This window comes from Erinaceus europaeus, chromosome 7 (genome assembly GCF_950295315.1).
Source record: "Erinaceus europaeus chromosome 7, mEriEur2.1, whole genome shotgun sequence".
NCBI lineage: Eukaryota > Metazoa > Chordata > Mammalia > Eulipotyphla > Erinaceidae > Erinaceus > Erinaceus europaeus.
This window is the reverse complement of record NC_080168.1, coordinates 94801958-94826161: the sequence shown is the minus strand read 5'-3', so window position 1 is coordinate 94826161 and position 24204 is coordinate 94801958. Positions and strand designations below refer to the sequence as shown.

The window sequence follows — 24204 nt, the reverse complement described above, 5'->3', positions numbered from 1 at the left end:
CCTTTTTAGTCCCGCCCGCCGCTCCAGGCGCGAGGGATTACGTCGCGGCTCCGCCCCCTGAGCCGTGCGTGTGGCGTCACTTCCGGCTTCTCTTTCCTCGGGTCCGGGCGCGAGCACTAAGGGACTAGCGTGTGTGCCGAACTCGTCGGAACCATGGTGAGCTTGGACTCCAGGCCCTGCCAGGCCCAGGCGGGCCCAGCCGGGCCCCCTTCATCCCACTTCCCTTTCTGTCCTCCGACCGCCTTGGAGTCATTGTGCCCTTCCCCGGACGCCGCCACACATGGCATGGGCCGCGGGCTGTGGCCTGCGTCCCATTGGCCCGAGAAGCCCCTCCGACGGGCCCGGGGACGGCTGGCTGGGCGTCAGCGCCCGCAAGTGTGGGTCTGACGGCCTCCGTGGTCCTAGAACCCCAAGATCTGGGTCTCTGCCCGGGCAGAGAAATTTCTAGTCTCCGGGCGGGTCGGAGAGGCTGAGCCCGCCCTTTTCTCGGGGCGGGGCCTGGGCGGCCTGAGGTTGAAGATGGAAGCGGGGCGGCCGTTCGCCCCCTACAGTAGGCGGGCGGCCTGCAGCCGCTCCGGGCCGGCCGGAGCCCAGGTCGGGGCTCAGCTTTGAGCCTGTCACGGTGTCGTGTTTATCGCTGGCGCAGTTGCAGAGTCATTAAAGCACCGTGCCTCCCCCCCCCATCCCCATTGCTGCTCCGCCTTTATAAATCCTCCCATTAGAGGAGCCGGGTGGTAGCGCAGCGGGTTAAGCACACGTGGTGCAAAGCGCAAGGACTGGAGGAAGGTTCCAGGTTCGAGCCCCCGGCTCCCCACCTGCTGGGGAGGTCACTTTACAAGCGGTGATGCTGGTCTGCAGGTGTCTATCTTTCTCTCCTCCCTCTCTGTCCTTGCCTCCTCTCTCCATTTCTCTCTGTCCTGTCCAACTGCGACGACATCAATAACAACCAGGGCAACAGAAGGGAATAAATAAAACCATTAGGAAACGACTCGCCTCCATGACAGAGAGGTTTCATTGGTTTGGAACAGGGCAGCCTAACTCGGTTTAGGAAAGGCCGGTGGGAATCACTGGGCTTCGTATGTGTAATTGAAGAATGTTGATGCTGAAACCGATTTCTTTCCCGTGGCCTTGTAGGCGTCCCTTTCCCTTGCTCCTGTTAACATCTTCAAGGCCGGGGCGGATGAGGAGAGAGCCGAGACAGCCCGTCTGGTAAGCCTCGTTCCCATTGTTTTGAAGGAGGAAGCTGTATATGATTTTTTGTGTGCAAGGCTGTGGAATTGACTTTTGACAAGTCTCTTGGGTTTTCATTTCCAGTCTTCCTTTGTGGGTGCGATTGCTATTGGAGACCTGGTCAAGAGCACCCTGGGGCCTAAAGGCATGGTAAGAACTTTGGTATTGTTAAATGTAGTGGAAAAATCGAGGAAGCACAGTGTTCTGCAGCTTTTTCACCTTTGAAATCCAGTGCTTGCTTGGCTGGGAAGATGCATGATGCTTAGGCAAAAAAGACTTTACTGCGTGAGGCTCTCCTGGGTCCCAGGTTCAAACCCCAGTACCACTGTAAGCTGTGCAGTGCAGTGGTCTTTCTGTAACTCCCTGTTATCAAAATTAAAAAAAAAAAAAAAAAAAATCTAAGTATACAAGTAAGATATGAATATATTCAGTTTATTAAATATAAAAATATTCTTAGGGTTAAGGCTCATTTTAGTCACTACCCCGTTGTTATCAGTAGCAACTACTGTTTTTGCTGTGAAAAGATATAATTTAGGTGTAACTCTCAGTGATCTCTATTCACATGGGAAGTTATTTGTACCTCTTAACATCTTGATTATTTTGTAGTTTGTGGCTACATTGAGGGACACTTAATTTTTTAGATTTTTTATTGCCACCAGGGTCATTGCTTGTGCATGTGAATATACTGCTTCTGGTACCCCAACCCCACTTTTTATTTGCTAAAAAGAGAGAAATTGAGATGGGAGAGGGAGAGACCCTGCAGTACTGTTTTAACCATTTTTGAAGGTGAAGGGTGTGTCTGGTCCCCCAACCCCTCCTGTTACCACCCCCCCCCCCCCCCATAGGTGGGGGACCAGGGACTTGCAGCCAGGTCCTTATACATGGTAATGTGTGGACTGTACCAAGTGTCTCATTTCTTGGTCTTTCTTTTTCTTTTGATTTCTTTTTTTAACATTTTCTTTTCTAGGGGTCAGGTGGTGGTGCACGTAGTTGAGCGCACATGTTACAGTGCTTAAGGACCCAGGTTTGAGCCCCCACCCACCCCCACCTGCAGGGAGAAAGTGTCATGAGATGTCTCTGTGTCTCTCTCCCTGACTATCACCCCCTTCTCTCTAAATTTCTGGCTATCTCCAATATATGAAAAAAGATTTTCTTTTTTTTTTAATTTTCTTAGTTTATTACTGTATAGAGACAGCTAGAACTCAAGAAGGAAAGGGGTGTTAGAGAAGGAGAGAGACAGACACCTGCAACACTGCTTCACTACTCAAAAGCTTTTTCCCCTGCTGGTGGGAGCTGGGGGCTTTGACCTAGGTCCTTGTGCATTGTAATGGCGCTCAACCAGGTGTGCCACCATCCAGCTCCTTTTATTTATTTATTTAAATTTTTTATATTTATTTTCCATTTTGTTGCCCTTGTTGTTTAACATTGTTGTGGTTATTGATGTCATTGTTGGATAGGACAGAGAGAAATGGAGAGAGGAGGGGAAGACAGAGAGGCGGAGAGAAAGAGAGACACCTGCAGATCTGCTTCACCGCCTGTGAATCGACTCCCCTGCAGGTGGGGAGCCGGGGGCTCGAACCAGGATCCTTATGCCGGTTCTTGGGCTTTGTGCCACATGTGCTTAACCCGCTTTGCCACTGGCTCCCTTATTATTATTTTTTAAAGATTTTACTTATTAATGAGAAAAATAGGAGGAGAGAGAAAGAACCAGACATGAGTCTGGCACATAGGCTGCTGAGGATCGAACTCAGGACCTCATGCTTGAGAGTCCAAGCCTTAGCACAGTGCCACCTCACTTTTTTGATTCTTAATCTTGGCACAGCCTCATCCATGTCTTTCTCCTTGTGTTTTCTTTCTTTCTTTTAAATACTTTTATTTATTTATTATTGGATAGAGATGGAAATTGAGAGGGAGGGGAGGTAAAGAGAGAATCACATTTGTGAAGCTTTCCCCTGTATGTGGGGACTGGGGACTTGAAACCGAGTCCTTTTGCACTGTTAATACATCCTGTTAACCAAGTTCTCCGCCACCCAACCCCTTCCTCTTGTGTTTCCTAGAGATAGAAACGGGTTTGCCTGGAGATTTGTTCATTAAATTGTTTTGAATGGGTACTGCTAGATAGTCATCTAGAATATTTACACAGTATATGAAAGCACTGAGTTTAAGATAACACTTGTGTTCTTCATGATGTTCTTCTTTTTTAAAAAAGAGTTTCTTTATTGGGGAATTAATGTTTTACATTCAACAGTAAATACAATAGTTTGTGTATGCATAACATTTCCCAGTTTCATGATGGGCTTCTGTCTTCCACCAAATACATTGCTTTTAGGACAAGATTCTGCTAAGTACTGGACGAGATGCCTCTCTTATGGTAACCAATGATGGTGCAACTATTCTGAAAAACATTGGCGTTGACAATCCAGCAGCTAAAGTTTTAGTTGGTGAGTCTGAAGATGACACCTTTCTTGATAGAAGTTTGAAACTCAAGGGAGTCTGGCTGTAGCACAGCGGGATAAGCACAGGTGGTGCAAGGACTGGCGAAAGGATCCCGGTTGAGCCCCTGGCTCCCCACCTGCAGGGAAGTCACTTCACAGGCGGTGAAGCAGGTCTGCAGGTGTCTATCTTTCTCTCCCCCTCTCTGTCTTCCCCTCCTCTCTCCATTTCTGTCCTATCCAATAATAACTGCAACAATAAATAAATGTTTAAAAATAATTAAAAAAATGGGAGTTAGTGGTAGTGCAGCAGGTTAAGCGCAGGTGACTCAAAGCGCAAGGACCGGTGTAAAGATCCTGGTTCAAACCCCTGGCTCCCTACCAGCAAAGGAGTCACTTCACAGGTGGTGAAGCAGATCTGCAGGTGTCTTATCTTTCTGTCTCTCTCTCTGTTTTCCCTTCTCTCTCCATTTCTGTCCTATCCAATAATAACAACTACAACAATAAATAAATGTTTAAAAATAATAAAAAATGCCCCACCTGCAGGGGAGTCACTTCACAAGCAGTGAAGCAGGTCTGCAGGTGTCTGTCTTTCTCTCCCCCTCTCTGTCTTCCCCTCCTCTCCATTTCTCTCTGTCCTATCCAACAATGATGACAAAAAAAAAAATAATAATAATAATAATAAAAAATGGGAGTCAATGGTAGCACAGCAGGTTAAGCGCAGGTGACCACGCAAAGCGCAAGGCCCGGTGTAAGGATCCTGGTTCAAACCCCTGGCTCCCCACCAGCAGAGGAGTCACTTCACAGATGGTGAAGCAGGTCTGCAGGTGTCTATCTTTCTCTCCCCCTCTCTGTCTTCCCCTCCTCTCTCCATTTCTCTCTGTCCTATCCAACAACAGTGACATCAATAACAACAACAATAAAAAATAAATATATTTTAAAAAGTTTGAACACATTTTTTAGACTATTTCCAAATAGTTTTTTTTCTAGTTTTATTTTTTATTATTTAATTTTTTATTTATAAAAGGGAAACATTGACTAAACCATAGGATAAGACAGGTACAACTTCACACAGTTCCCACCACCAGAACTCTGTATCCCATCTCCTCCCCTGATAGCTTTCCTATTTTGACCCTCTGGGAGTATGGACCCAGGGTCATTGTGGGATGCAGATGGTGGAAGGTCTGGCTTCTGTAATGGTCTGGCACTGAACATGGGGGAACCATAATCCCAGCATGCCTCTCTTTTTCCCTAGTGGGGAAGGGCTCAGGGGAAGCAGAGCTCCAGGACACATTGGTGGGTTTGTCTGTGGGGAAGTCTGGTCGGCATCATTGCTAGCATCTGGAACCTGGTGGCTGAAAAGAGAGTTAACATACAAAGCCAAACAAATTGTTGAACAATCATGAACCTAAAGGCTGGAATAGTGCAGATGAAGAATTGAGGGGTGGTCTCCATTTTGTAAATATCTAGTAGGCATATTTTAGTTATATTCCAAAGGGCCTGTGGCTATACTAGTGTTTTTGTTTGTTTTTTGCCTGAGCGTGAAATCTGATATGCAGGTGGATCCTGGGGGGAATGATGTGATGGCTGGAAGAAGGACCAGAAAGCTGGATCAGGGGAAGAGAGTAGCTCCCAAATATGGGGGAGGGGTATAAATATTGTTGACTGTATACTCTTATCGATTTGATGTGATCTAGGACCCATATTCAGCTTAGGAGCCTATGTGACCTCTGCATCCCTGTAGATCTGAGTTCACATTCTCTTGCTTGAGTGCAGTGTGCCACCTCCCAGACCACTTGAATCTTAATTTTCATGTGAGCTAACAGTAAATGGGATTTTTATGATCCCAGTGCCTGCCTTTTTATTTTCTTTTTACCTACTATTATTAGTAACAATCTTTATGATTACGGGGCATAAATTCCACACCAAAGTTCTGTATACCCTCCATCCTCCAGTAACAATCACCATAGTTTTCACAGTCTTGACACAAATTGGTAGCTTTTTTTTTTTTTAAATTTATATGTTTGAATTCTGTATTTCACACGAACAAAATCATCCAGTAGTTGTCTTGATGCGTGGGGTTTAGATCAGTAATTGGATATCCTTGAGAATTAGACTTTAGGGCAGAGGGTAGGTAGGATAATGGTTATGCAAACAGACTCTCATGCCTGAGGTTCCAAAGTCCCAGGTTCAGTCTTCTACACCACCATAAGCCAGAGCTGAACAGTGCTCTGGTAAAAAAAAAAAATATATATATATATATATATATATATATATATAGAGAGAGAGAGAGAGAGAGAGAGAATTATATTACAGAAAAGTAAGAATCAAGTGAACTAATAACTACTTTTTTCTTGTAGATATGTCAAGGGTTCAAGATGATGAAGTTGGTGATGGAACTACCTCTGTTACTGTCTTAGCAGCAGAATTACTAAGGGTAAGAATATTTGAGCAGCTTTAAACCTTGCCTTAAATATTTTCACTATTGTGGTTTTGAATATCAAAAATAACAACTTTTTATACTTTGTGGTTTTCACTCTTAATAGGAAGCAGAATCCTTAATTGCAAGAAAGATTCATCCACAAACCATCATTTCCGGTTGGAGAGAAGCCACAAAAGTGGCGCGACAGGCTCTGCTACATTCTGCAGTTGATCATGGGTTAGTCTTATCAAAATAGTACTTTCGGAGACATTCATTTGTTTCCCTTTCTCTTTCTGATTTACTTTGGATAGCGACAGAAGGAAAGGGAGGTAGAAAGAGGAAAAATAACTTGTCGCACTCTTTTACCATTTTTGATGCTTCTTCCCTGCAGGTGGGGCCCAGGGGCTTAAACCCTGGCTCTTGTGCACTCGACCAGGTGTCTCACTCTTTGCTCCCTGGAAGCATACTTACCAAAATTAAGTTCAAACAGGAAGTCTAGAAAATAGTGAAGAACATTTATAGTTATGACTCTGTTGCCTTATCCTGTTCCAGATCCTCATTATATTCCAGAGGTAGTCCATTAAGCTAAAACCTTAATTGTCTTGTTTTTTAAGACTATGCAATCACAATACATACAACAGTGACACTATATCAGTGTGTTTTTTTAAAAATTTTTTTTCTAAATTATTTTCTCCTTTGTTTCCCTTATTGTTGTAGTAGTTAGTATTTTTGTTATTGATGTTGTCATTATTAGATAGGACAGAGAGAAATGGAGAGAGGAGGGGAAGACGGGGAGAGAAAAACACCTGCAGACCTGCTTCACTGCCTATGAAGCAACTCCCCTGCAGGTGGGGAGCCGGGGCTCAAACCGGGATCCTTATGCCGGTCCTTGCGCTTTGTACCACTTGCGCTTAACCCACTGCGCTACTCCCTGTGTGTGGGTGCGTGTTTTTTTTTTTTTTTTCTTTAGTCAGATTGAATAGCAAGCATATTTTGGTTGTCAGTGTTTCCTGAAATATTTAAATCTATTCTTGCATTTGGTTATGTGGTTGTAGTACGATTTATTGAGTTAAGGTTTTGTCTTTTGACAATTTCTAGCTTAACAGTAATGTAACAAGTTACAAAAAAAAATTTCAGAAAGTTATAATTACTGAGACTAAAAGGTATACAGGTCCTTTTATTATATTTTACTCAATTTGCCACCAGAGTTAATGCAACATTCTACTGATTCTAGTGAGTTCCCCCCACCCCCTTTCTAGAAGCTCAGAAAGAGAAAGATAGGAAGATGACTGACTGCAGCACTGCCCCACCACTCTTGAAACTTACTACTTGCAGTTGAGGACTTAGTGCTCTGGAATTAATTTTTTTTTAAATTTCTTTATTGGGGAGTTAATGTTTTACATTCAACAGAAAATACAATAGTTTGTACATGCATAACATTTCCCAGTTTTCCATATAACAATACAACCCCCACTAGGTCCTCTGTTGGGATTAATTTTAATTGCTATTTTTTATTGTGGTTGTTGTTGTTGATGTCGTTGTTGGACAGGACAGAGAGAAATGGAGAGAAGAGCGGGAGAGATAGCTACACACCTGCAGACCTGCTTCATAGCCTGTGAAGCGACCCCCCTGCAGGTGGGCAGTGGGGGCCTCAAACCGGGATCCTTCAGCCAGTCCGTGCACTTTGTGCCACCTGCGCTTAACCCGCTGCGCTACCGCCCAACTCCATTAAGTGCTATATTTTAATGAGAGACCAGAGCACTACTCAGTTCTGGTGATGGTGGGGGTTGAACTTGGGATCTGGGAGCCTCAGGCATGATAGTCTTTTGCATAACCATTATGCTGTTTGCCTGGCCATTGTTTTTGATTTTTTTTTTTCCTTTTTTGTTACTCTTATTTTCATTGTTGTAGTTATTATTGTTATTGATGTGGTCCTTGTTGGATAGGACAGAGAAAAATGGAGAGAGGAGAGGAAGATGGGGGGGGCGGGGAAGAGAAGGATAGACATCTGCAGACCTGCTTCACCGACTGTGAAGAGACCCCCCCTGCAGGTGGGGAGCCAGGGGCTCCAACTGGGATCCTTAGGCCAGTCCTTATGCTTCACACCACGTGTGCTTTACCTGCTGCGCTGTTGCCTGGCCCGACCCTCAAAGCTTAATTTTTTACATAGGATCTAGAGCCCTAGTTGATTGGGTGAGAATATGAGTATTGGGATAAATTTTTGTAGGTTTTTTTTTTTTTTTTAATGAGCAAGATTCTTTTTTTTTTTCCCCTCCTAGCTCTGATGAAGTAAAATTCCGTCAGGATTTAATGAACATTGCAGGAACAACATTATCCTCAAAACTTCTTACTCATCACAAAGATCACTTTACTAAGTTAGCTGTGGAAGCTGTTCTCAGACTGAAGGGCTCTGGTAATCTGGAGGCGATTCACGTCATCAAGAAGCTAGGAGGAAGTCTGGCAGATTCCTATTTAGATGAAGGTATGTATATCTGTCTAGTAAGGGAAAAGAAGCTTTGACCGGTTGTGTATTAATTACTGAGTGGGCTCTGTTTTTAGCTAGTCAGGGACTAGTGATACCAAAGTTATAGATTGAGTACATGTGTGCTTTTGTCATTTTAATCCATTTGTCATTTTGACAGTGTACTTCATTTTACCACATTTAACTTCTTGGATAATCTCTAGATTGGACCTTAGTCTGAAATTACTTATATTCTGTAGTAGGCATTAAAGTCTGTCTTCTGTAGCACTAAGTCTGCTTAAGTGACACATTTTCTAGTATTGTATGTGCTTTCCAGGAAGAGTCTAGACAAGTTAGATTATTTACCTGTGCTGGGGAGACGGCATAATGGCTATGCAAAAAGCCTTTCAAGCCTGAGGCTCTGAGGTCCCTGGTTCAAACTCCAGCACCTCTATAAGCCAGAATTGATCAGTGTGCTGGTCAAAAATAAGTTTATAGCTGGGGGAGATCATGTAGCTGGAAGGTATTGATACCATTCTTGGTTTTACTTTAGAGCTTGTGTACATGTTTATGTTGTCTGTCATCTCTGGGCTTTCACTGCTGTAGACTTAACTTTTTTCAAAAAGGAAAGACTTTCTGCCTTCAAGCCTTCAGTCCCCACCTGCAAGGGATAAACTTTGAGAGTGATGAAGTAGTGCTGTTGGTGTTTCTCTTTCTCCCTCTCTATTTCCCCCTTTCCTCACAATTTCTGCTTCTGTCTAATAAGTAAAAAAATAAAATGAAAAGATAAAAATCTATGTTGAATTTGTATACAAAAGCTGTGTAGCATTTGTAATAAGGACTGGTGGTAGGGGGGAAAAAATTCTAAAAGAATAGCTACTATTCTTGGGCCCAGGTGGTGGTGCACCTGGTTGAGCGCACATATTACCATTCACAAGGACCTGGGTTCAAGCCCCCTGGTCCCCACCTGCAGGGTGAAGCAGGGCTGTAGGTGTCTCTGTCTCTCTCCCTCTCTTCTCAATTTCTGTCTTTTTCTAGCTAATAATAAATACATAAAAGAATAAAAAAGGGAAAATAATAGCTACTATTCTGGAATGTTTGCTGTGTCTGGAATTTACTTTAAAACCTCATTTATTCCTGGTGATACTGATCTAGTGAATAACACTAAAGTTGGGCTAAATAGATCAGGAAACCTAAGATGACAGTAACTTAAAGAAGCATCTAAAAAATGGAGAGATAGGTAGCATAATGGTTATGCAGTGATTGTTGTCATGCTTGAGAACCAATGGTCCCAGGTTCAGTCAACCCCCAGCATCCCTATATACTAGAGCTGAACAGTGCTTTTGGTCAAAAACAAAAACTTGCCCACCTCAGATCAAAAGGACCGAAGGCTGATAACTTGTGTCACTGATTAAATTTCTGTTCTGGGGAGTCGGGTAGGTAGCACAGCAGGTTAAGCGCACGTGGCGCGAAGTGCAAGGACTGGCATAAGGGTCCCGGTTTGAGCCCCCGGCTCTCTACCTGTAGGGGAGTTGATTCACAAGCAGTGAAGCAGGTCTGCAGGTCTCTTTGTCTTCCCCTCCTGTCTCTATTTCTTTCTGTCCTATCTTAACAACGATGACACCAATAACAACTACTACAACAATGAAAAACAAGGGCAACAAAAGGGAAAATAAATAAATATTTAAAAATAATAAGTAAATCTTTAAAAAATTCCTGTTCTGTAGGTGAGTAAAAGGTTGACCAGGGCGGGGCAGTAGATAGCATGAAGGCTATGCAAAGAGTTTCCCATTCCCGAGGCTCCAAAGTTCCAGGTTCAGTCCCCCAGCAACACCATAAACCAGAGCTGAGCAGTGCTCTGGTTAAAAAAAAAAAAAAGTTAGTTTATCTGCAGTTGCATACATAGGTAGCAGGGACATGATAGGGACAGGCTTACCTGTGTCTGTTGCGCATAACCTCATTTTATTGTCAGTTTTAATTTCATCCTGAGCACTGCTCAGCTCTGGCATATGGTGGTGCTGGGGATTGAACCTGGAACTTTTGGTTTTCGTGCCTTGGGCATGAAAGGCTTTTTTGCATAACCATTAGGATATCTCCTGAGTCCAGTCTTCTTTACAATTGTTTGGGGCCAGCCAGTGGCACATCCGGTTGAACACTCACCTTAACATTCGGGGAGCCCTGGTTCAAGCCCTCATCTCCACCTGCAAGAGGCAGGCTTTTTGAGCAAGGAAGCTATAATGTATGTATCTCTTTCCCTTTCCCTCCTCCCTCTCAGTTTCTGTCTTATCAAATAAAAAATGAATTAAAAATGTTTATTAATCTGAAATGTCATATACCCTAGTCTCTTTATAACTTGTTTTGTATTGGTTTTAAATTGAGGAAAGATTTATTACAACAGTATCCTTATGTTGTAGGCTTTCTGTTGGATAAAAAGATTGGAGTTAATCAACCAAAGCGAATTGAAAATGCTAAAATTCTTATTGCAAACACTGGTATGGATACAGATAAAATAAAGGTATGCTATCTCTACTTCTTTGAATTTTAGTTGGTAACTGCTATAAATTTAGGCTGCTCAGGGAATCAGTTGCACTAAAAAACTTGGGATATGTATGAATAAGCACAGATAAATATGTTTAAATATGCTTTGGGACTCAAGCATAATGAAGATGATGATGTGTATATGCTTTTCTTTGCTTAGATATTTGGTTCCCGGGTGCGAGTTGATTCTACAGCAAAGGTTGCGGAAATAGAACACGCAGAAAAGGAAAAAATGAAGGAGAAAGTTGAGCGTATTCTGAAGCATGGGATAAATTGCTTTATTAACAGGTTTGTTTGCTAGTTTTTTGGTATAATTTTTTTTTTTTACAGAGATTACAGAAAAACTTTAATAAGCAAGCCACTTACTATTTAGGTACTGTTGCTTTTTCCAAATAAACAGTTGGACAGCAAGACTGTATTAGAATGATTTAAGTAGAATGTTGTGCTTAATTTTATAAATATATTCTTGGAAACTGACTCTAGGCAGAACAATGCACAAGAAAACATTTACTACTGACTTGTGTGAATTGAAGTTCATGTAGGAAATTTCTGGTCACAAGCTATCTCCTAACTTTTTTCTTCATAAAGATTAATGAGGGATAAAAAGAACTAGAGCATCACCCTGGCCGGCACATGCAGTGTTAGGGATTGAACCCTGAACTTCCTTGATTCATTTGCGTTTCAACTTTTTATTCTAGTTTTAGGGTTGCAGGTAGCCAGAGCCTATCCTGGCAACTCAGGACACAAGGCGAGAAACAGGATGTCCTTCCACTGAAGCTTGCATTCATAATAAATGCCACCCACATTGAGACATGCCATTTAAGACAGCATGTACATCTTTGTGATTCGGGACAAAACCAGAGTCCCTAGAGAAAACCTCAGATGTGGGGAGAGTATGTTCGCTTTTCAGAGGAAGTCTGTTAATTTTCTTTTCTCCATCATCAGTGTTGGAATGGTTTAGTGAAATATTATTAGAGGGCTGGCTCTCCTTTTTTTAGCACCACAATACTGAATTCATTATAGTTTATAAAATTCTTAATTTATAAATGTTACTGATACATAGCTAAGAAATGGCACCTGAACTTTTTGATTGCTGGAGAAATTTAAAATGACTTGGTGTACACATGGCCCAGGTTCAAGCCCGGTCCTCACTATATAGGAAGAAGCTTTGGTGCTGTAGTGTCTTTCACTCTATGCTTCTCTTAAAAAAAACTTTTTTGGGGAGAGTCGGGCGGTTGCACAGCGGGTTAAACGCTTGTGGCGCAAAGCACAAGGACCGCCAAAAGGATCCCAATTCGATCCCCTGGATCCCCCCCTGCAGAGAAGTCACTTCACAGGTGGTGAAGCAGGTCTACAGGTGTCCATTCTTTCCCTCTCTCTGTCTTTCCATCCTCTCTCCATTTCTCTCCTATCCAACAATGATGACATCAATTACAAGAATAATAACTACAACAATAATAATAAACGACACCAAAAGGGAAAATAAATATTAAAAATTTAAAAAAACTTTTATTCATTTCTTGAATAGAGACAGAGAAACAGATGGAAAGGGAAGTAGAGGGAGGAAAAAGACACCTGTCACACTGCTTCGCTGCTAGTGAAGTTTCCTCTGTATGTGTGAACCAGGAACCTGAAACCCCAGTCCTTACTCATCGTAATATGTGATAAACTGAATTTGTCACCACCCGGCTCCCACTCTTTTCTGCCTGTTTTTCTTTTAAAAAACAGAACAAAAATAGTTTTGTGTTTTATTTTATAAAGTAACAATTTGAACTATGTTTTTATGTCTTTTATTTGCAGGCAATTGATATATAATTATCCTGAACAGCTTTTTGGTGCCGCTGGTGTCATGGCTATTGAGCATGCAGACTTTGCGGGTGTGGAACGCCTCGCTCTTGTCACAGGTATGGAAAAGAAGCACTAATTTTCAGAAAGCATCACTTTCAGGGGACTCAGGAGATGGCTTAAAGAACTCTTGGATTTATTAGAATATGAAACTCATTACTGAGAGTACATAGACCTCTTGAGTATGACAGAATTTAAATAGTTAATTGAAATCTGATTTATATCTTTTATTTGCTTCCCCCCCTTTTGTTGCCCTTGTTTTTTAATTGTTGATTGGCACAGAGAGAGAAACGGGGAGAAGAGGGGATGATGGGGAGAGAAAGATAGATACCTGCAGACCTGCTTTACCACCTGTGAAGCGACTTCCCTGCAGGTGGAGAGCTGGGGCTCAAATCAGGATCCTTACCTGGCCAGTCCTTGGCACTTTGCACCACATGCACTTAACCCACTGCACTACCACCTGATCCTCTGATTTATATCTTCTTGAGTATTCTTTTCCCAGCCACCAAATTATGTGCCACAGTTGTATTGTTATCCTTTGAAATATTTATTAGTGAGAGAGGTCAGAGAACCTTAGCATCACTCTGGCGATGTCAGGGATCAAACTGGGGACATCATCCATGAGAGTTACAACACTACCCATTATGCCAACCTCTTGTGCCATTGTATTACTTTAAGGATACCACCTTTTACAAATCTGCAGGACCGCTGTTGTATATATTTTTTAAATATTTTTTTCTCCTTTTCGATAGAGATTCAGAGAGGGTGAGATAGAGGGAGAGAAAAACACCTATAAACACCATTCGTGAAGCATTCTCCCTGCAGGAGGGGAATGGGGCTTGACTTGGGTCCTTACAAGTAGCACTATTTACGCTTAACTGGGTGAACCACCGCCCAGTCCCCAGACACTATTCTAAATAGTTCAAATAAACTAGAGGTTTTTTTGGTTTTTTGTAAGACTTACTTTTTACTGATTCTATATCAGATAGAAAGGAATTTTTGAGTTTCACTACCACCCTGGTACATGTAATGCTGGGGATTGAATACTTAAGTTATAAAGTTGATTTGGGATCTGGCAATGAGAACTGAGAGGGGTTTGAGACACAGAGCCACTAGGGATGCTAAATTTACAATGGAACTTGATTAAGTAGAAGAAATTAAAAATTATAGAATTGGTTTAATCTCAGAATAACTTTTTTTTCTTTTTTTAGCCAGACCACTGCTTAGCTCTAGCTTATGGTGTTACAAGGGATTGAACCTGGGATTTAGAGTCTCAGGCATGAAGAGTCTCTGCATAACCATTATACTATCTTGCCCTACACTGAGTAACTCCTTAAATAATTTTTAGTGAATGAGAGGAGTGACATATATTTTCTTGTCCCCTCAAAAGACATTTTCCCTTTATCTGCTTTGAAGTGAATTTATCTGCTTAATGAAACATTTCATACTTGATGCACTTAAAGTGGTAGACTGTATTGCTAATGTTTATGTAGTTAAAGATAGTGACGAAAGAATGATGGCACATTCACTGGAAAAATTGGTATCACTTAAGTACTTGATACTTAGAAGTACATTGAGAATTTATTGTAGTGAGCATGCCATCTGAAATGTACCTTGTGGTATATCCTATTCTTAGCTTATTGTCAAGGGATGTAAAATTAATTCTTGCACTGCACCTGAATCTTTCCCATTCCTTGCTGTTTCGTGCAGGCATGGGGACAGATGGTGCTACAGTATGAGCAGAGGAAATCCAGACAGGTTCTTTTCCATTTGTCTTGGGACCTGTCTCTACAACTCTGCCACATTAAAACAGAATGTTCTCACAAATGTCAAGAAACATAGTAGATATGGGATGGGTGGTGGCACTTGTGGTTGAGTGTACATGGTGCCATGTGCAAGAATCTGGGTCCAGGTTCCAGGGGGCAAACTTCACAAGCAGTGAAGCGATGCCGCAGGGGTGTCTGTCTCCTTTTCTATCTCCTTCCATCTTTCCCACCTTTCTCAATTTCTCTCTGATATGGAAAGCAAAAAAGTGAAAATTCTTTAAAAAGTCTCTAGAATTTTTAAAAATTATTTTTAAATATTTATTTATTTATTATTTATTCCCTTTTATTGTCCTTGTTGTAGTTACTATTAATGTTGTTGGATAGGACAGAGAAAAATGGAGAGAGGAGGGGAAGACACGGGGAGAGAAAGATAGACACCTGCAGACCTGCTTCACCGCCTGTGAAGCAACTCCCTTGCAGGTGGGGAGCTGGGGGCTTGAACTGGGATGCTTAAGCCGGTCCTAGCACTTTGCACCATCTGCACTTAACCCACTGCGCTACCGCCCGACTCCCAGGTCTCTGGAATTTGATGGCCCATATAGCTAGCTAGCTAGCAATTGAATTTCACATGTAGACTTTTCAAAGTGCTTGTCAAGAATGTGCTAGCTAAAAGTAAGAAAGCACTGTGGAGTTATAATTTAGTAAATAGAGGGCCAGGCAGTGAGTGGTGCAGCTGGCTGAATGTGCATATTACGAAGTGCAGGGCCCTAAATTTGAGCCCCTATTCCCCACTGCATGGGGGATACTTCACGAGTGGTGAGGCAGGTCGGTCTGCAGGTGTCTCTTTCCCCCTCTCAGTTTCTCTCTGTCCATCTAATGGGGAAAAAAAAGTGGCCATTATGAATGGTCGCTTCTTAGTGCCAGCACCAAGCCCGACCAACAACACTGGTGGCAATTAAAAAAATAATGAAATGAAAAATATTTTATGAATAAATAAAATCAGAGTTCTTTTTGGGTGGAGAGGAAGGAATGCTGGCTCCTAAAGTGGAGTTGAAAACCCCCCCGTGATACCACCATGTTAATTATTCAATTTAAGTATTAAATTTTTATTGTAAAATACATTATAAATATCAGTTACTCATCAGATTTGCTGGTAAGGATTGATTGATTGATTGTAGAGAGACACCTGCAGACCTGCTTCACCTGTGAAGTGACTCCCCTGCAGGTGGGGGGGCTGGGGTCTCAAACCAGGATCCTTACACTGGTCCTTGTGCTTTGCGCCACGTGCGCTTAACCCACTGCAATACTGCCCGACTCCCCCCACTTTTTTTTTTTTTAAGCAAAGTGGAAATCAGACTTGCTTAAACTAGGAAGAAAAAAAATTTTCTAGGTAGGATTATGAATGCATCATTAAGGTTGTTATGAAATAGTTAATATTAAGTGCTTCAAAGAGTGCTTTGGGGGCCGTGTGGTGAGGACCCAGGTTTGAGCCCCCTAGTCCCTACCTGCTGGGGGAAAGCTTTGCAAGTGGTGAAGCAGGGTTGCAGATATCTCTCTCTCTGTCACCGCCTTCCCTTTCAATTTCTGGCTGTCTATAAAATACAGGTAATTTTTTTTAAAAATGCTTGGCATGTGGTCCGGGAGGTGGCGCAGTGGTAAAGCTTTGGACTCTCAAGCATGAGGTCCCGAGTTCGATCCCCAGCAGCACATGTGCCAGAGTGATGTCTGGTTCTTTCTCTCTCCCTCTATCTTTCTCATAAATAAATAAAATATTTTTAAAAAATGCTTGGCATATAGTAACGAATCAGTTAGAATAGTGCTCTATTTCGTCAGCTAATGGTTGTTAGAAAACAAATGTTAAACCTGTTGTACATTTAAATAATGTTTATCTTTGTGTTAATAGGTGGTGAAATTGCCTCTACTTTTGACCACCCAGAACTAGTGAAGCTTGGAAGTTGCAAGCTTATTGAGGAAGTCATGATTGGAGAAGACAAACTCATTCACTTTTCTGGGGTAGCCCTTGGTGAGTATTTATGAAGACTTTGGATTTGGTTTCCAGATTTTAGAAGACTGTTGAAGTGAAAGAAAGTTACTAGAATATGACAGTTTTACTTGAGAAGTATATTAGTTTCAACCTCCTGAAGTCAGTTTTGTAGCCTGTTTTGTGAAGAGTGAATCTTCAACAGAATTATTTTCTACTTAATAAGTATTATGAAGGGAGGGAGTCAGGCGGTATAGCACAGCGGGTTAAGCGCACGTGACAGCAAAGCGCAAGGACTGGCGTGAGCATCCTAGTTCGAGCCCCTGGCTCCCCACCTGCAGGGGAGTCGCTTCACAAGCAGTGAAGCAGGTCTGCAGGTGTCTATCTTTCTCTCCCCTTCTCTGTCTTCCCCATCTCTCCATTTCTCTCTGTCCTATCCAACAACGACAACATCAATAACAACAACAATAACTACAACCACAATAAAAAAATATTATGACTATGCATAGTTAATGGAGAAAGTGACACTGGAAGACACTGCAGCATTCAAAAGCAAGTAAATGTTTGCTGTGACAGAAAATTATTTTTTGACTTTAGGTGAGGCTTGCACTATTGTTCTTCGCGGAGCTACTCAACAAATTATAGACGAAGCAGAAAGATCTTTACATGATGCTCTCTGCGTTCTTGCACAAACTGTGAAGGATCCTAGAACAGTTTATGGAGGAGGTAAGCATTTGAAAAGTAGATGACATATTTTGTTTATGGTATAGACCACAACTGTTCTTAATGGTTATTGCAGAAACTTTTTTTTTTTTTTTTTAATCAGAGCACTGCTCTGCTCTGGCTTATGGCAGTGTGGTGGATCGAACCTGGGACTTGAGAGCCTCAGGCATGAACGTCTTTTTGCTATACCACCACCCTGTTGCAGAAGCTTTTAAAGATTTTATGTATTTATTAATGAGAAAGACAGGAGAAAGAGAACCAAACATCACTGATACATGTGCTGCTGGGGTTTGAACTTGGGACCTTATGCTTGAGGGTCCAATGCTTTATCCACTGTGCCACCTCCTGGACCACTGCCTTTGCATGTAATTCTAAAATGCTTGACACCTTAAAGGAAGTAACTCACCCACCTGTGAGGAGAGGGGGGGTTTCATGGTCAGTGAAGCAGTGCTGCAGATGTCTTTCTCTACCTCCCTCCACCGTCCTCTCAATTTCTCTGTCTCTATCCTAAATAAAAAAGGATTTGGTGGTGACACACCACCAAGTACATATATTACTGTGAACCTGTTTTTGACAGTGAAGCAGATCTGTGGCTGTCTTTCTCTTTCCCTATCTTCCCCTCATCTAAGTTTCTCTTTGTCCTAACAAATAGGATAAAATAAAATGAAGTAATTTAGCATTCTGGAGAACAGCGATATATAGTGATATTTGTTGGGGTTTTTTTTATTTGTAGGATGTTCTGAGATGCTGATGGCTCATGCTGTGACACAGCTTGCCAACAGAACTCCAGGCAAAGAAGCTGTTGCAATGGAATCCTATGCAAAAGCACTGAGAATGGTATGTTGATGAAAATAAGTAATGAGGTTCACTGTTGTAGGTACTATGGTTTAAAAAAATATATACAGCTTTGGGGACTGGACAGTTGTGCACCTGCTTAAGCGCTCGTTACCATCTGGGTTCAGGCCCTTTGTCCCCACCAGCAGAGGGAAAGTTTGGCAAGTGGTGAAGCAGTTCTGTAGGTCTCTCTTTTTCTTTTTTCTTTTTTCTTTTTTTCCAATATTTATTTATTCCCTTTTGTTGCCGTGTTGTTTTTTATTGTTGTAGTTGTTGTCGTTTTTGGATAGGACAGAAAGAAATGGAGAGAGGAGGGAAGACAGAGATGGGGTAAAGAAAGATAGACACCTGCAGACCTGCTTCACTGCCTGTGAAGCGACTCCCCTGCAGGTGGGGAGCCGGGGACTTGAACCGGGATCCTTCCACCAGTCTTTGTGCTTTGCGCCGCCTGAGCTTAACCCGCTGCTACTGCCCGGCTCCCCAGGTCTCTCTCTCACTCTTTTTTATATTTATTTTCCCTTTTTGTTGCCACTGTTGTTTTTCATTGTTGTTGATGTCGTCGTTGTTAGATAGGACAGAGAGAAATGGAGGGAGAGAGGAGGGGAAGACAGGGGGAGATAAAGACAGACATCTACAGACCTGCTTCACCACCTGTGAAGTGATTCGTCTACAGGTGGGGAGCCAGGGGCCGAACCGGTATCCTTACACTGGTCCTTGAGCTTTGTGCCACGTGTGCTTAACCCGCTGTGCCACCACCCGACTCCCCCCTTTTATTTTTATATATGTATTTTACATATATATATACATATACATATATATGACAGGAATTGAGAGGAGGAGGGAGATAGGGAAAGAGAAAAAAAGATGGACACCTGCAGACCTGCTTCACTGCTTGCAAAGCATCTCGGCTGCAGGTGGGGGAGTGGGGTCTTGGATCTTTGTGTGGGTCCTTGTGCGTTGTATTATGTGCACTTCACCAGGTGCACTACCACCCCCTGTCTCACTCTCTGTCCCCCTCTCCCCACAGTTTTCTCTGTCATATCAAATAAAGTTCAAAAAAATAAGAAATCGGTGGTGTGTATCCCCCCCCCCCCCCCCGCCTATAGGGGAGAAGCCTCACCAATTGTGAAACAGTGCTGCAGGTGTCTCCTCCCATCCATTTCTCTCTTGTCTTATTAAATAAAGGGTTTTCTTAAAATTATTTTTTGTTTACATTGGACAGCAGTTGTTTATTTGATTTTTAAGAATTGGTTCAAAGCACTTTCACAGGTCCTCCCCTAGATTGTGGGGATACGATTTGGTAGCTGGTGCTGAAAAAAATATCCTTGACTGCATTCTTGCCCTGGATCTGTGCCAGTGGCAGCTGTCAGCTTGATGGGGCACAAAAAACAAAATACAAGCTGGTCTATTCACCTTTCAAATTTTCATCTGGAGTTTATCTTCACGAACTTCCTATAAAGGAAACAAATTTTACATGGTTTTCATATGCATTTTTTTAAAGCTGTTCTTGATAGGAGTAAATGACCTGGATGAAGCTGAAATAGTTAACCCTTTTCTTCTTCACTTGATAGTTGCCAACTATCATAGCTGACAATGCAGGCTATGACAGTGCAGATCTGGTGGCACAGCTACGAGCTGCCCATAGTGAAGGCAAGACAACTGCTGGATTGGGTAAGAAAATGGCAAAGAATTTTGGTAGCAGTGATTAAGAGTACCTCTTCAATTTTTTTTTTTCTCCTGAAAGTGAAATTTCGTAATAGCTATATAAAAGACTTGGAGCGCTTGCCTTTGTAACCATTACATAGTGTCAGAACATGGTTTACTTCATATTCTCAGCATTTCTGAAACTTTGTTCCTTAAGGTATATGAAACTGGTTAGGGGGAAAAATGTTTGTGTGTCATCAGCCACACGTGTGATATTAGTGTTTCTAGAACGACTTTTTTTCGTTCTTTTTTATTCTAGATAGAGATTTCATAACACCACTTCACTATGGAGTTTTAATTTGGTGTTATGGTATTCGCAAATGGTACTAGGGTTTGAAATCAGTCCTTCATAGTAAGTTGCATGCCCTATTTATTGTCTGTCATGCCCTGGTTAGCTTTCTCTTTTTCTCTTTTAAAGATATATTTATTTGTGAGAGAAATAGAGAAAACCAGAGCACATAGGATAGCAGGAATTGAATCTGGGGCCTCATGTTTGAGGGTCCAATGCTTAGTCATTGTGTTACCTCCCAGACTTCCCTACCTAGTTTTCTGACTAGTTTTACAATGGCAATAGGATTTAAATACATAAATAGTTGCATGCACTCTGAAGTCAGTGTGTCAGTATAAATTTTACTGTTATCTTTTATAGTGATCAGTATTTACTAATCTTACAATAAACTTGTAAGACATTTTTTTGTTGCTGACAAAACATTGGAGAGGGGAAAAAAACAACACAGGCTTCTCTTCTTCCCCCATCTTCATGCAGTGGGGGCTTGAGTCAGTTATGCATGATAAAGTAGACTTGTTTCCAGTTGAGTTATCAGGCCCCTGAGACACTTTTTGATTGCATATCTGATACATAGATAAAAGTATTCAAAAAGATAAACTTAATTCAGGTTGAAAATTTCCCAGCAAATTGTTGAGTACACTGTAGGAGCAGTTATGGTAGAAAGTGTTGCTGGATTTGAGAGCTTATGAATTGCAGTCTTAGAAAACGAAGTTAAGATTCAGAAAAGTTGAGTAGATGACTTAGAAAAATTCTTCCAGTTCTAAAAGAAAAAAAAAAAAACCATGGTAATAGATTTCCTGTAATAGAGTGTTATAGGTATATAAATGATCCTAACGTACTATATAAATTTCCCACTATTTGACATAGTCACTATTCAATGATAATAAGTATGGCAGTTAACCTTTTTAAATTTATTTATGAGAAAGATAGGAGAGAGAGAGAACAGATATCACTCTGTCACATGTGCTGCCGGGGATCGAATTTGGGACCTCATGCTTGAGAGTCCAAAGCCTTATGATTGCGCCACTTCCCAGACCACGGCAGTTAACCTTTTAAGACTTTATTTTGTTATAGACTGATAAGAATGTAGTTATTGGAGGTGTTTTGATATTTTAGTTAAGACCGTGTTTTGTTGAATAAGTACTTTTTCTTTTCAGATATGAAAGAAGGTACCATTGGTGATATGGCACTTTTAGGCATAACAGAAAGTTTCCAAGTAAAGCGACAAGTTCTTTTGAGTGCAGCTGAAGCAGCAGAAGTGATACTACGCGTGGACAACATTATCAAAGCGGCACCAAGGTAGAGTACTTTAAAACCAGGTTCAAAAAAGTAAAAGTAGTGTGGTCCGGGAGGTGGCGCAGTGGATAAAACATCGGACTCTCAATCATGAGATCCTGAGTTCAATCCCTGGCAGCACATGTACCAGAGTGATGTCTGGCTCTTTCTCTCTTCTCCTATGTTTCTCATTAATAAATAAATAAAATATTTAAAAAAAAAATATTTAAAAAAAAAAAAGTAAAAGTAGAAACAAAGTAGCTAGCCGCATTATTTGGTAGTTGTAGGACTGGTGTAGGGATCCTGGTTGGAGCCTCCAGCTCCTCACCTGCGGGGGAGGGGGTTGCTTCGCAAGCAGTGAAGCAGGCCTGCAGGTGTCTGTCTTTCCCCTTCTCTACCCCATCTCTCTCAATTTCTGTCTATCCAACAATAACAACAAAAATGGGGGTGGGGGGAAAAGATGGCTGCCAGGAGCAGTGGATTCATGGCACAGATACCAAGCCCCAGTCTTAATCCTGCAGGCAAAATAAAATAAAGTATTATAGGTGTGTATGTATGTAATATAAATCTTTGGTGCTGTCATGTTTTATTTTTACCATTGTATTTTTCCCTCTTGTATTCCTTGCAGGAAACGTGTCCCTGATCACCACCCCTGCTAAGCATTCCCACGTACTGTTGAGCTCTGGACCAGTGATAGTAAAATTGTATTTGAAAGACTTCTGCCCCTTAAAGATGACTTTGGAGTTGAAGTAGATATGTGGCTGTTATATCCTTAAGTTTGGACATTTAACTGACCTTCTATTTTAACATGGGTCTAATTTATTTACTATTCATTTTCCATATAATTCAATTGATTTTTAAAAGTTCTTTTCTCATATTGTACACCAAAATAAAAGCTTGAACAGTTACTTGGTTCTTTCCTGTCTTGGTGATTTGTGCCTTTTTTTTTTTTTTTTTTAACATAATGGAAGTGAATGATTTTTACTTTCAGTATAGAATTGTTCCAGCTTTAACTAGTGCTTGACCCTAAAATCTTATGAGATGATTATCTTGATTAATAGAAGAGTAAGGTGTGATAACTGTTGCATATATTAATCTTTGGGCCCTCAATAATAAACAACCTTTTTACCATTGGTGATGTTTAATGAAGGTCTCGTAATTAGTCACTCATGAACTGGGATGTAGGCTTAAGTAATAACTCATAAGAAAGATAGCGATTTCTGTTCAAGTTTGAAAGGGTCATTTAATCACTGATTATTGAAAGCTGAAAGAACAGTGAATACCAGGTATTTCATTCATAGGTGAAACCATTTGCAGTATGCCAGAAGAACTTGAGGGTCAGGTGGAAAGGCCAAGAGGTGATGGCTTCTTCTTCTAGCGTTTGCCCTTCTTCCGTAGCCAGTCAACAGTGTCAGGTTGAGCCTGATGTAAAGTTTCGAGACCTCCTTTGAATCTGGAGAGGTGGCAGTCGTTGACTATGTGGGTCATAGTCTGTCTGTAGCCGCAGGGGCAGTTCGGGTCGTCTCTGGCTCCCCAGTGATGGCTGAGGTGTGATCACACCCATTTTGGGGAGATAGGGAAACTATACCCCTTTGACAACCATGTAAATCAACATTGCCTCAACAAAGTAATTTTTTAAATGTGGAAAGGCCTTGATGAAAGTAAAAAATACCTGTCAGTAAGTACTTATAAAGAGGTAGAAACTTGGGGATATAATTGTTATACACTTAAAAGTGTCTGAATTTATAGCCTTTGAATCATTTAGAGATAATTATAAAAAAAACTTAAATCTATTTTTAGACCAAGATAACTGAAATGGAAGTAAGATATAGAGGAGATAAAGATAAAATTGATTACATTTTAAAATTTTTATCAGCACTGCTGAGCTCTAGCTTAAGGTGGTCCTGGGGATTGAACCTGGGACCTTTGTTGCTTCAGGCATGAAAGTCTCTTTGCATAACCATTATGCTATATCCCCAGCCCTACATTTAATTTTTTTAAATAAATTGTATTCCCTTCTGTTGCCCTTGTTTTTTATTATTATAGTTATTATTGCTATTATTGATGTCATCGTTGTTGGATAGGACAGAGAGATGGAGAGGAGGGGGAAGAGAAAGACACCTGCAGACCTGCTTCACCGCCTGTGAAGTGACTCCCCTGCAGGTGGGGAGCCGGGGCCTTGAACGAGGATCCTTCTGCCAGTCCTTGTGCTTTGCGCCATGTGCACTTAACCCGCTGCGCTACTGCTCGACTCCCTACATTTAGTTTTTGAATATTAAAATACTTTGTACAGTGATAGATTACAAGGAGGATTTTAAGGTTTTGTGTGTGTCACAATGGTAAAGGAGTTTTGTGTCCAGCGGAGGTTAGATAGCATAATGGTTATATAAACACCCTCATGCCTAAGGCTCTAAAGTCCCAGGTTCAATCCCCTGCACCACCATAAGCCAGAGCTGAACAGTGCTTTCGGTTAAATAAAATAAATACAAAAGTTTTATGTTTAGCAGACAGATATCCATGTCTTTATCCCATGTTTCCTGCCCTTCATAACGTGGATATTATCAAGCTATAGTATCACATTTTAATTTTATTTTATGTTAATGAGAAAGGTGAGAGCCAGACATCACTCTGGTACATGTACTGCCAGGGATTGAACTCAGGACCTCATGCTTGAGAATTCAGTGCTTTATCCACTGCGCCACCT

General features: G+C 41.5%; 1 protein-coding gene and 2 non-coding genes across 3 annotated transcripts; all 3 read left to right on the top strand.

Moving 5' to 3' along the window:
- CCT2 (chaperonin containing TCP1 subunit 2) lies at positions 1 to 22415 on the top strand. The gene is made up of 16 exons (XM_060194955.1): positions 1 to 156; positions 1135 to 1209; positions 1315 to 1380; positions 3560 to 3671; positions 6023 to 6099; positions 6209 to 6321; positions 8364 to 8566; positions 10960 to 11060; positions 11244 to 11371; positions 12884 to 12987; positions 16598 to 16717; positions 17273 to 17401; positions 18132 to 18235; positions 19804 to 19903; positions 21383 to 21524; positions 22129 to 22415. The coding sequence occupies exons 1-16, from the start codon at positions 154 to 156 to the stop codon at positions 22157 to 22159; spliced, it is 1608 nt and encodes a 535-aa protein (XP_060050938.1). The 5' UTR covers positions 1 to 153; the 3' UTR covers positions 22160 to 22415.
- Positions 14601 to 14735, top strand: LOC132539693 (small nucleolar RNA SNORA55). The gene has a single exon (XR_009551021.1). It is a non-coding gene; the product is annotated as a small nucleolar RNA SNORA55 (small nucleolar RNA).
- On the top strand, positions 19487 to 19617 carry LOC132539690 (small nucleolar RNA SNORA30/SNORA37 family). Its single transcript, XR_009551018.1, has one exon. It is a non-coding gene; the product is annotated as a small nucleolar RNA SNORA30/SNORA37 family (small nucleolar RNA).
- Positions 22416 to 24204: the final 1789 nt, after the last annotated feature.

Coding starts and splice junctions, on each gene's coding strand:
- CCT2 (XM_060194955.1), top strand. Junction 1,210..1,314: donor GAGCCGAGACAGCCCGTCTG/GTAAGCCTCGTT, acceptor TTTCATTTCCAG/TCTTCCTTTGTGGGTGCGAT. Junction 19,904..21,382: donor CAAGACAACTGCTGGATTGG/GTAAGAAAATGG, acceptor TTTTCTTTTCAG/ATATGAAAGAAGGTACCATT.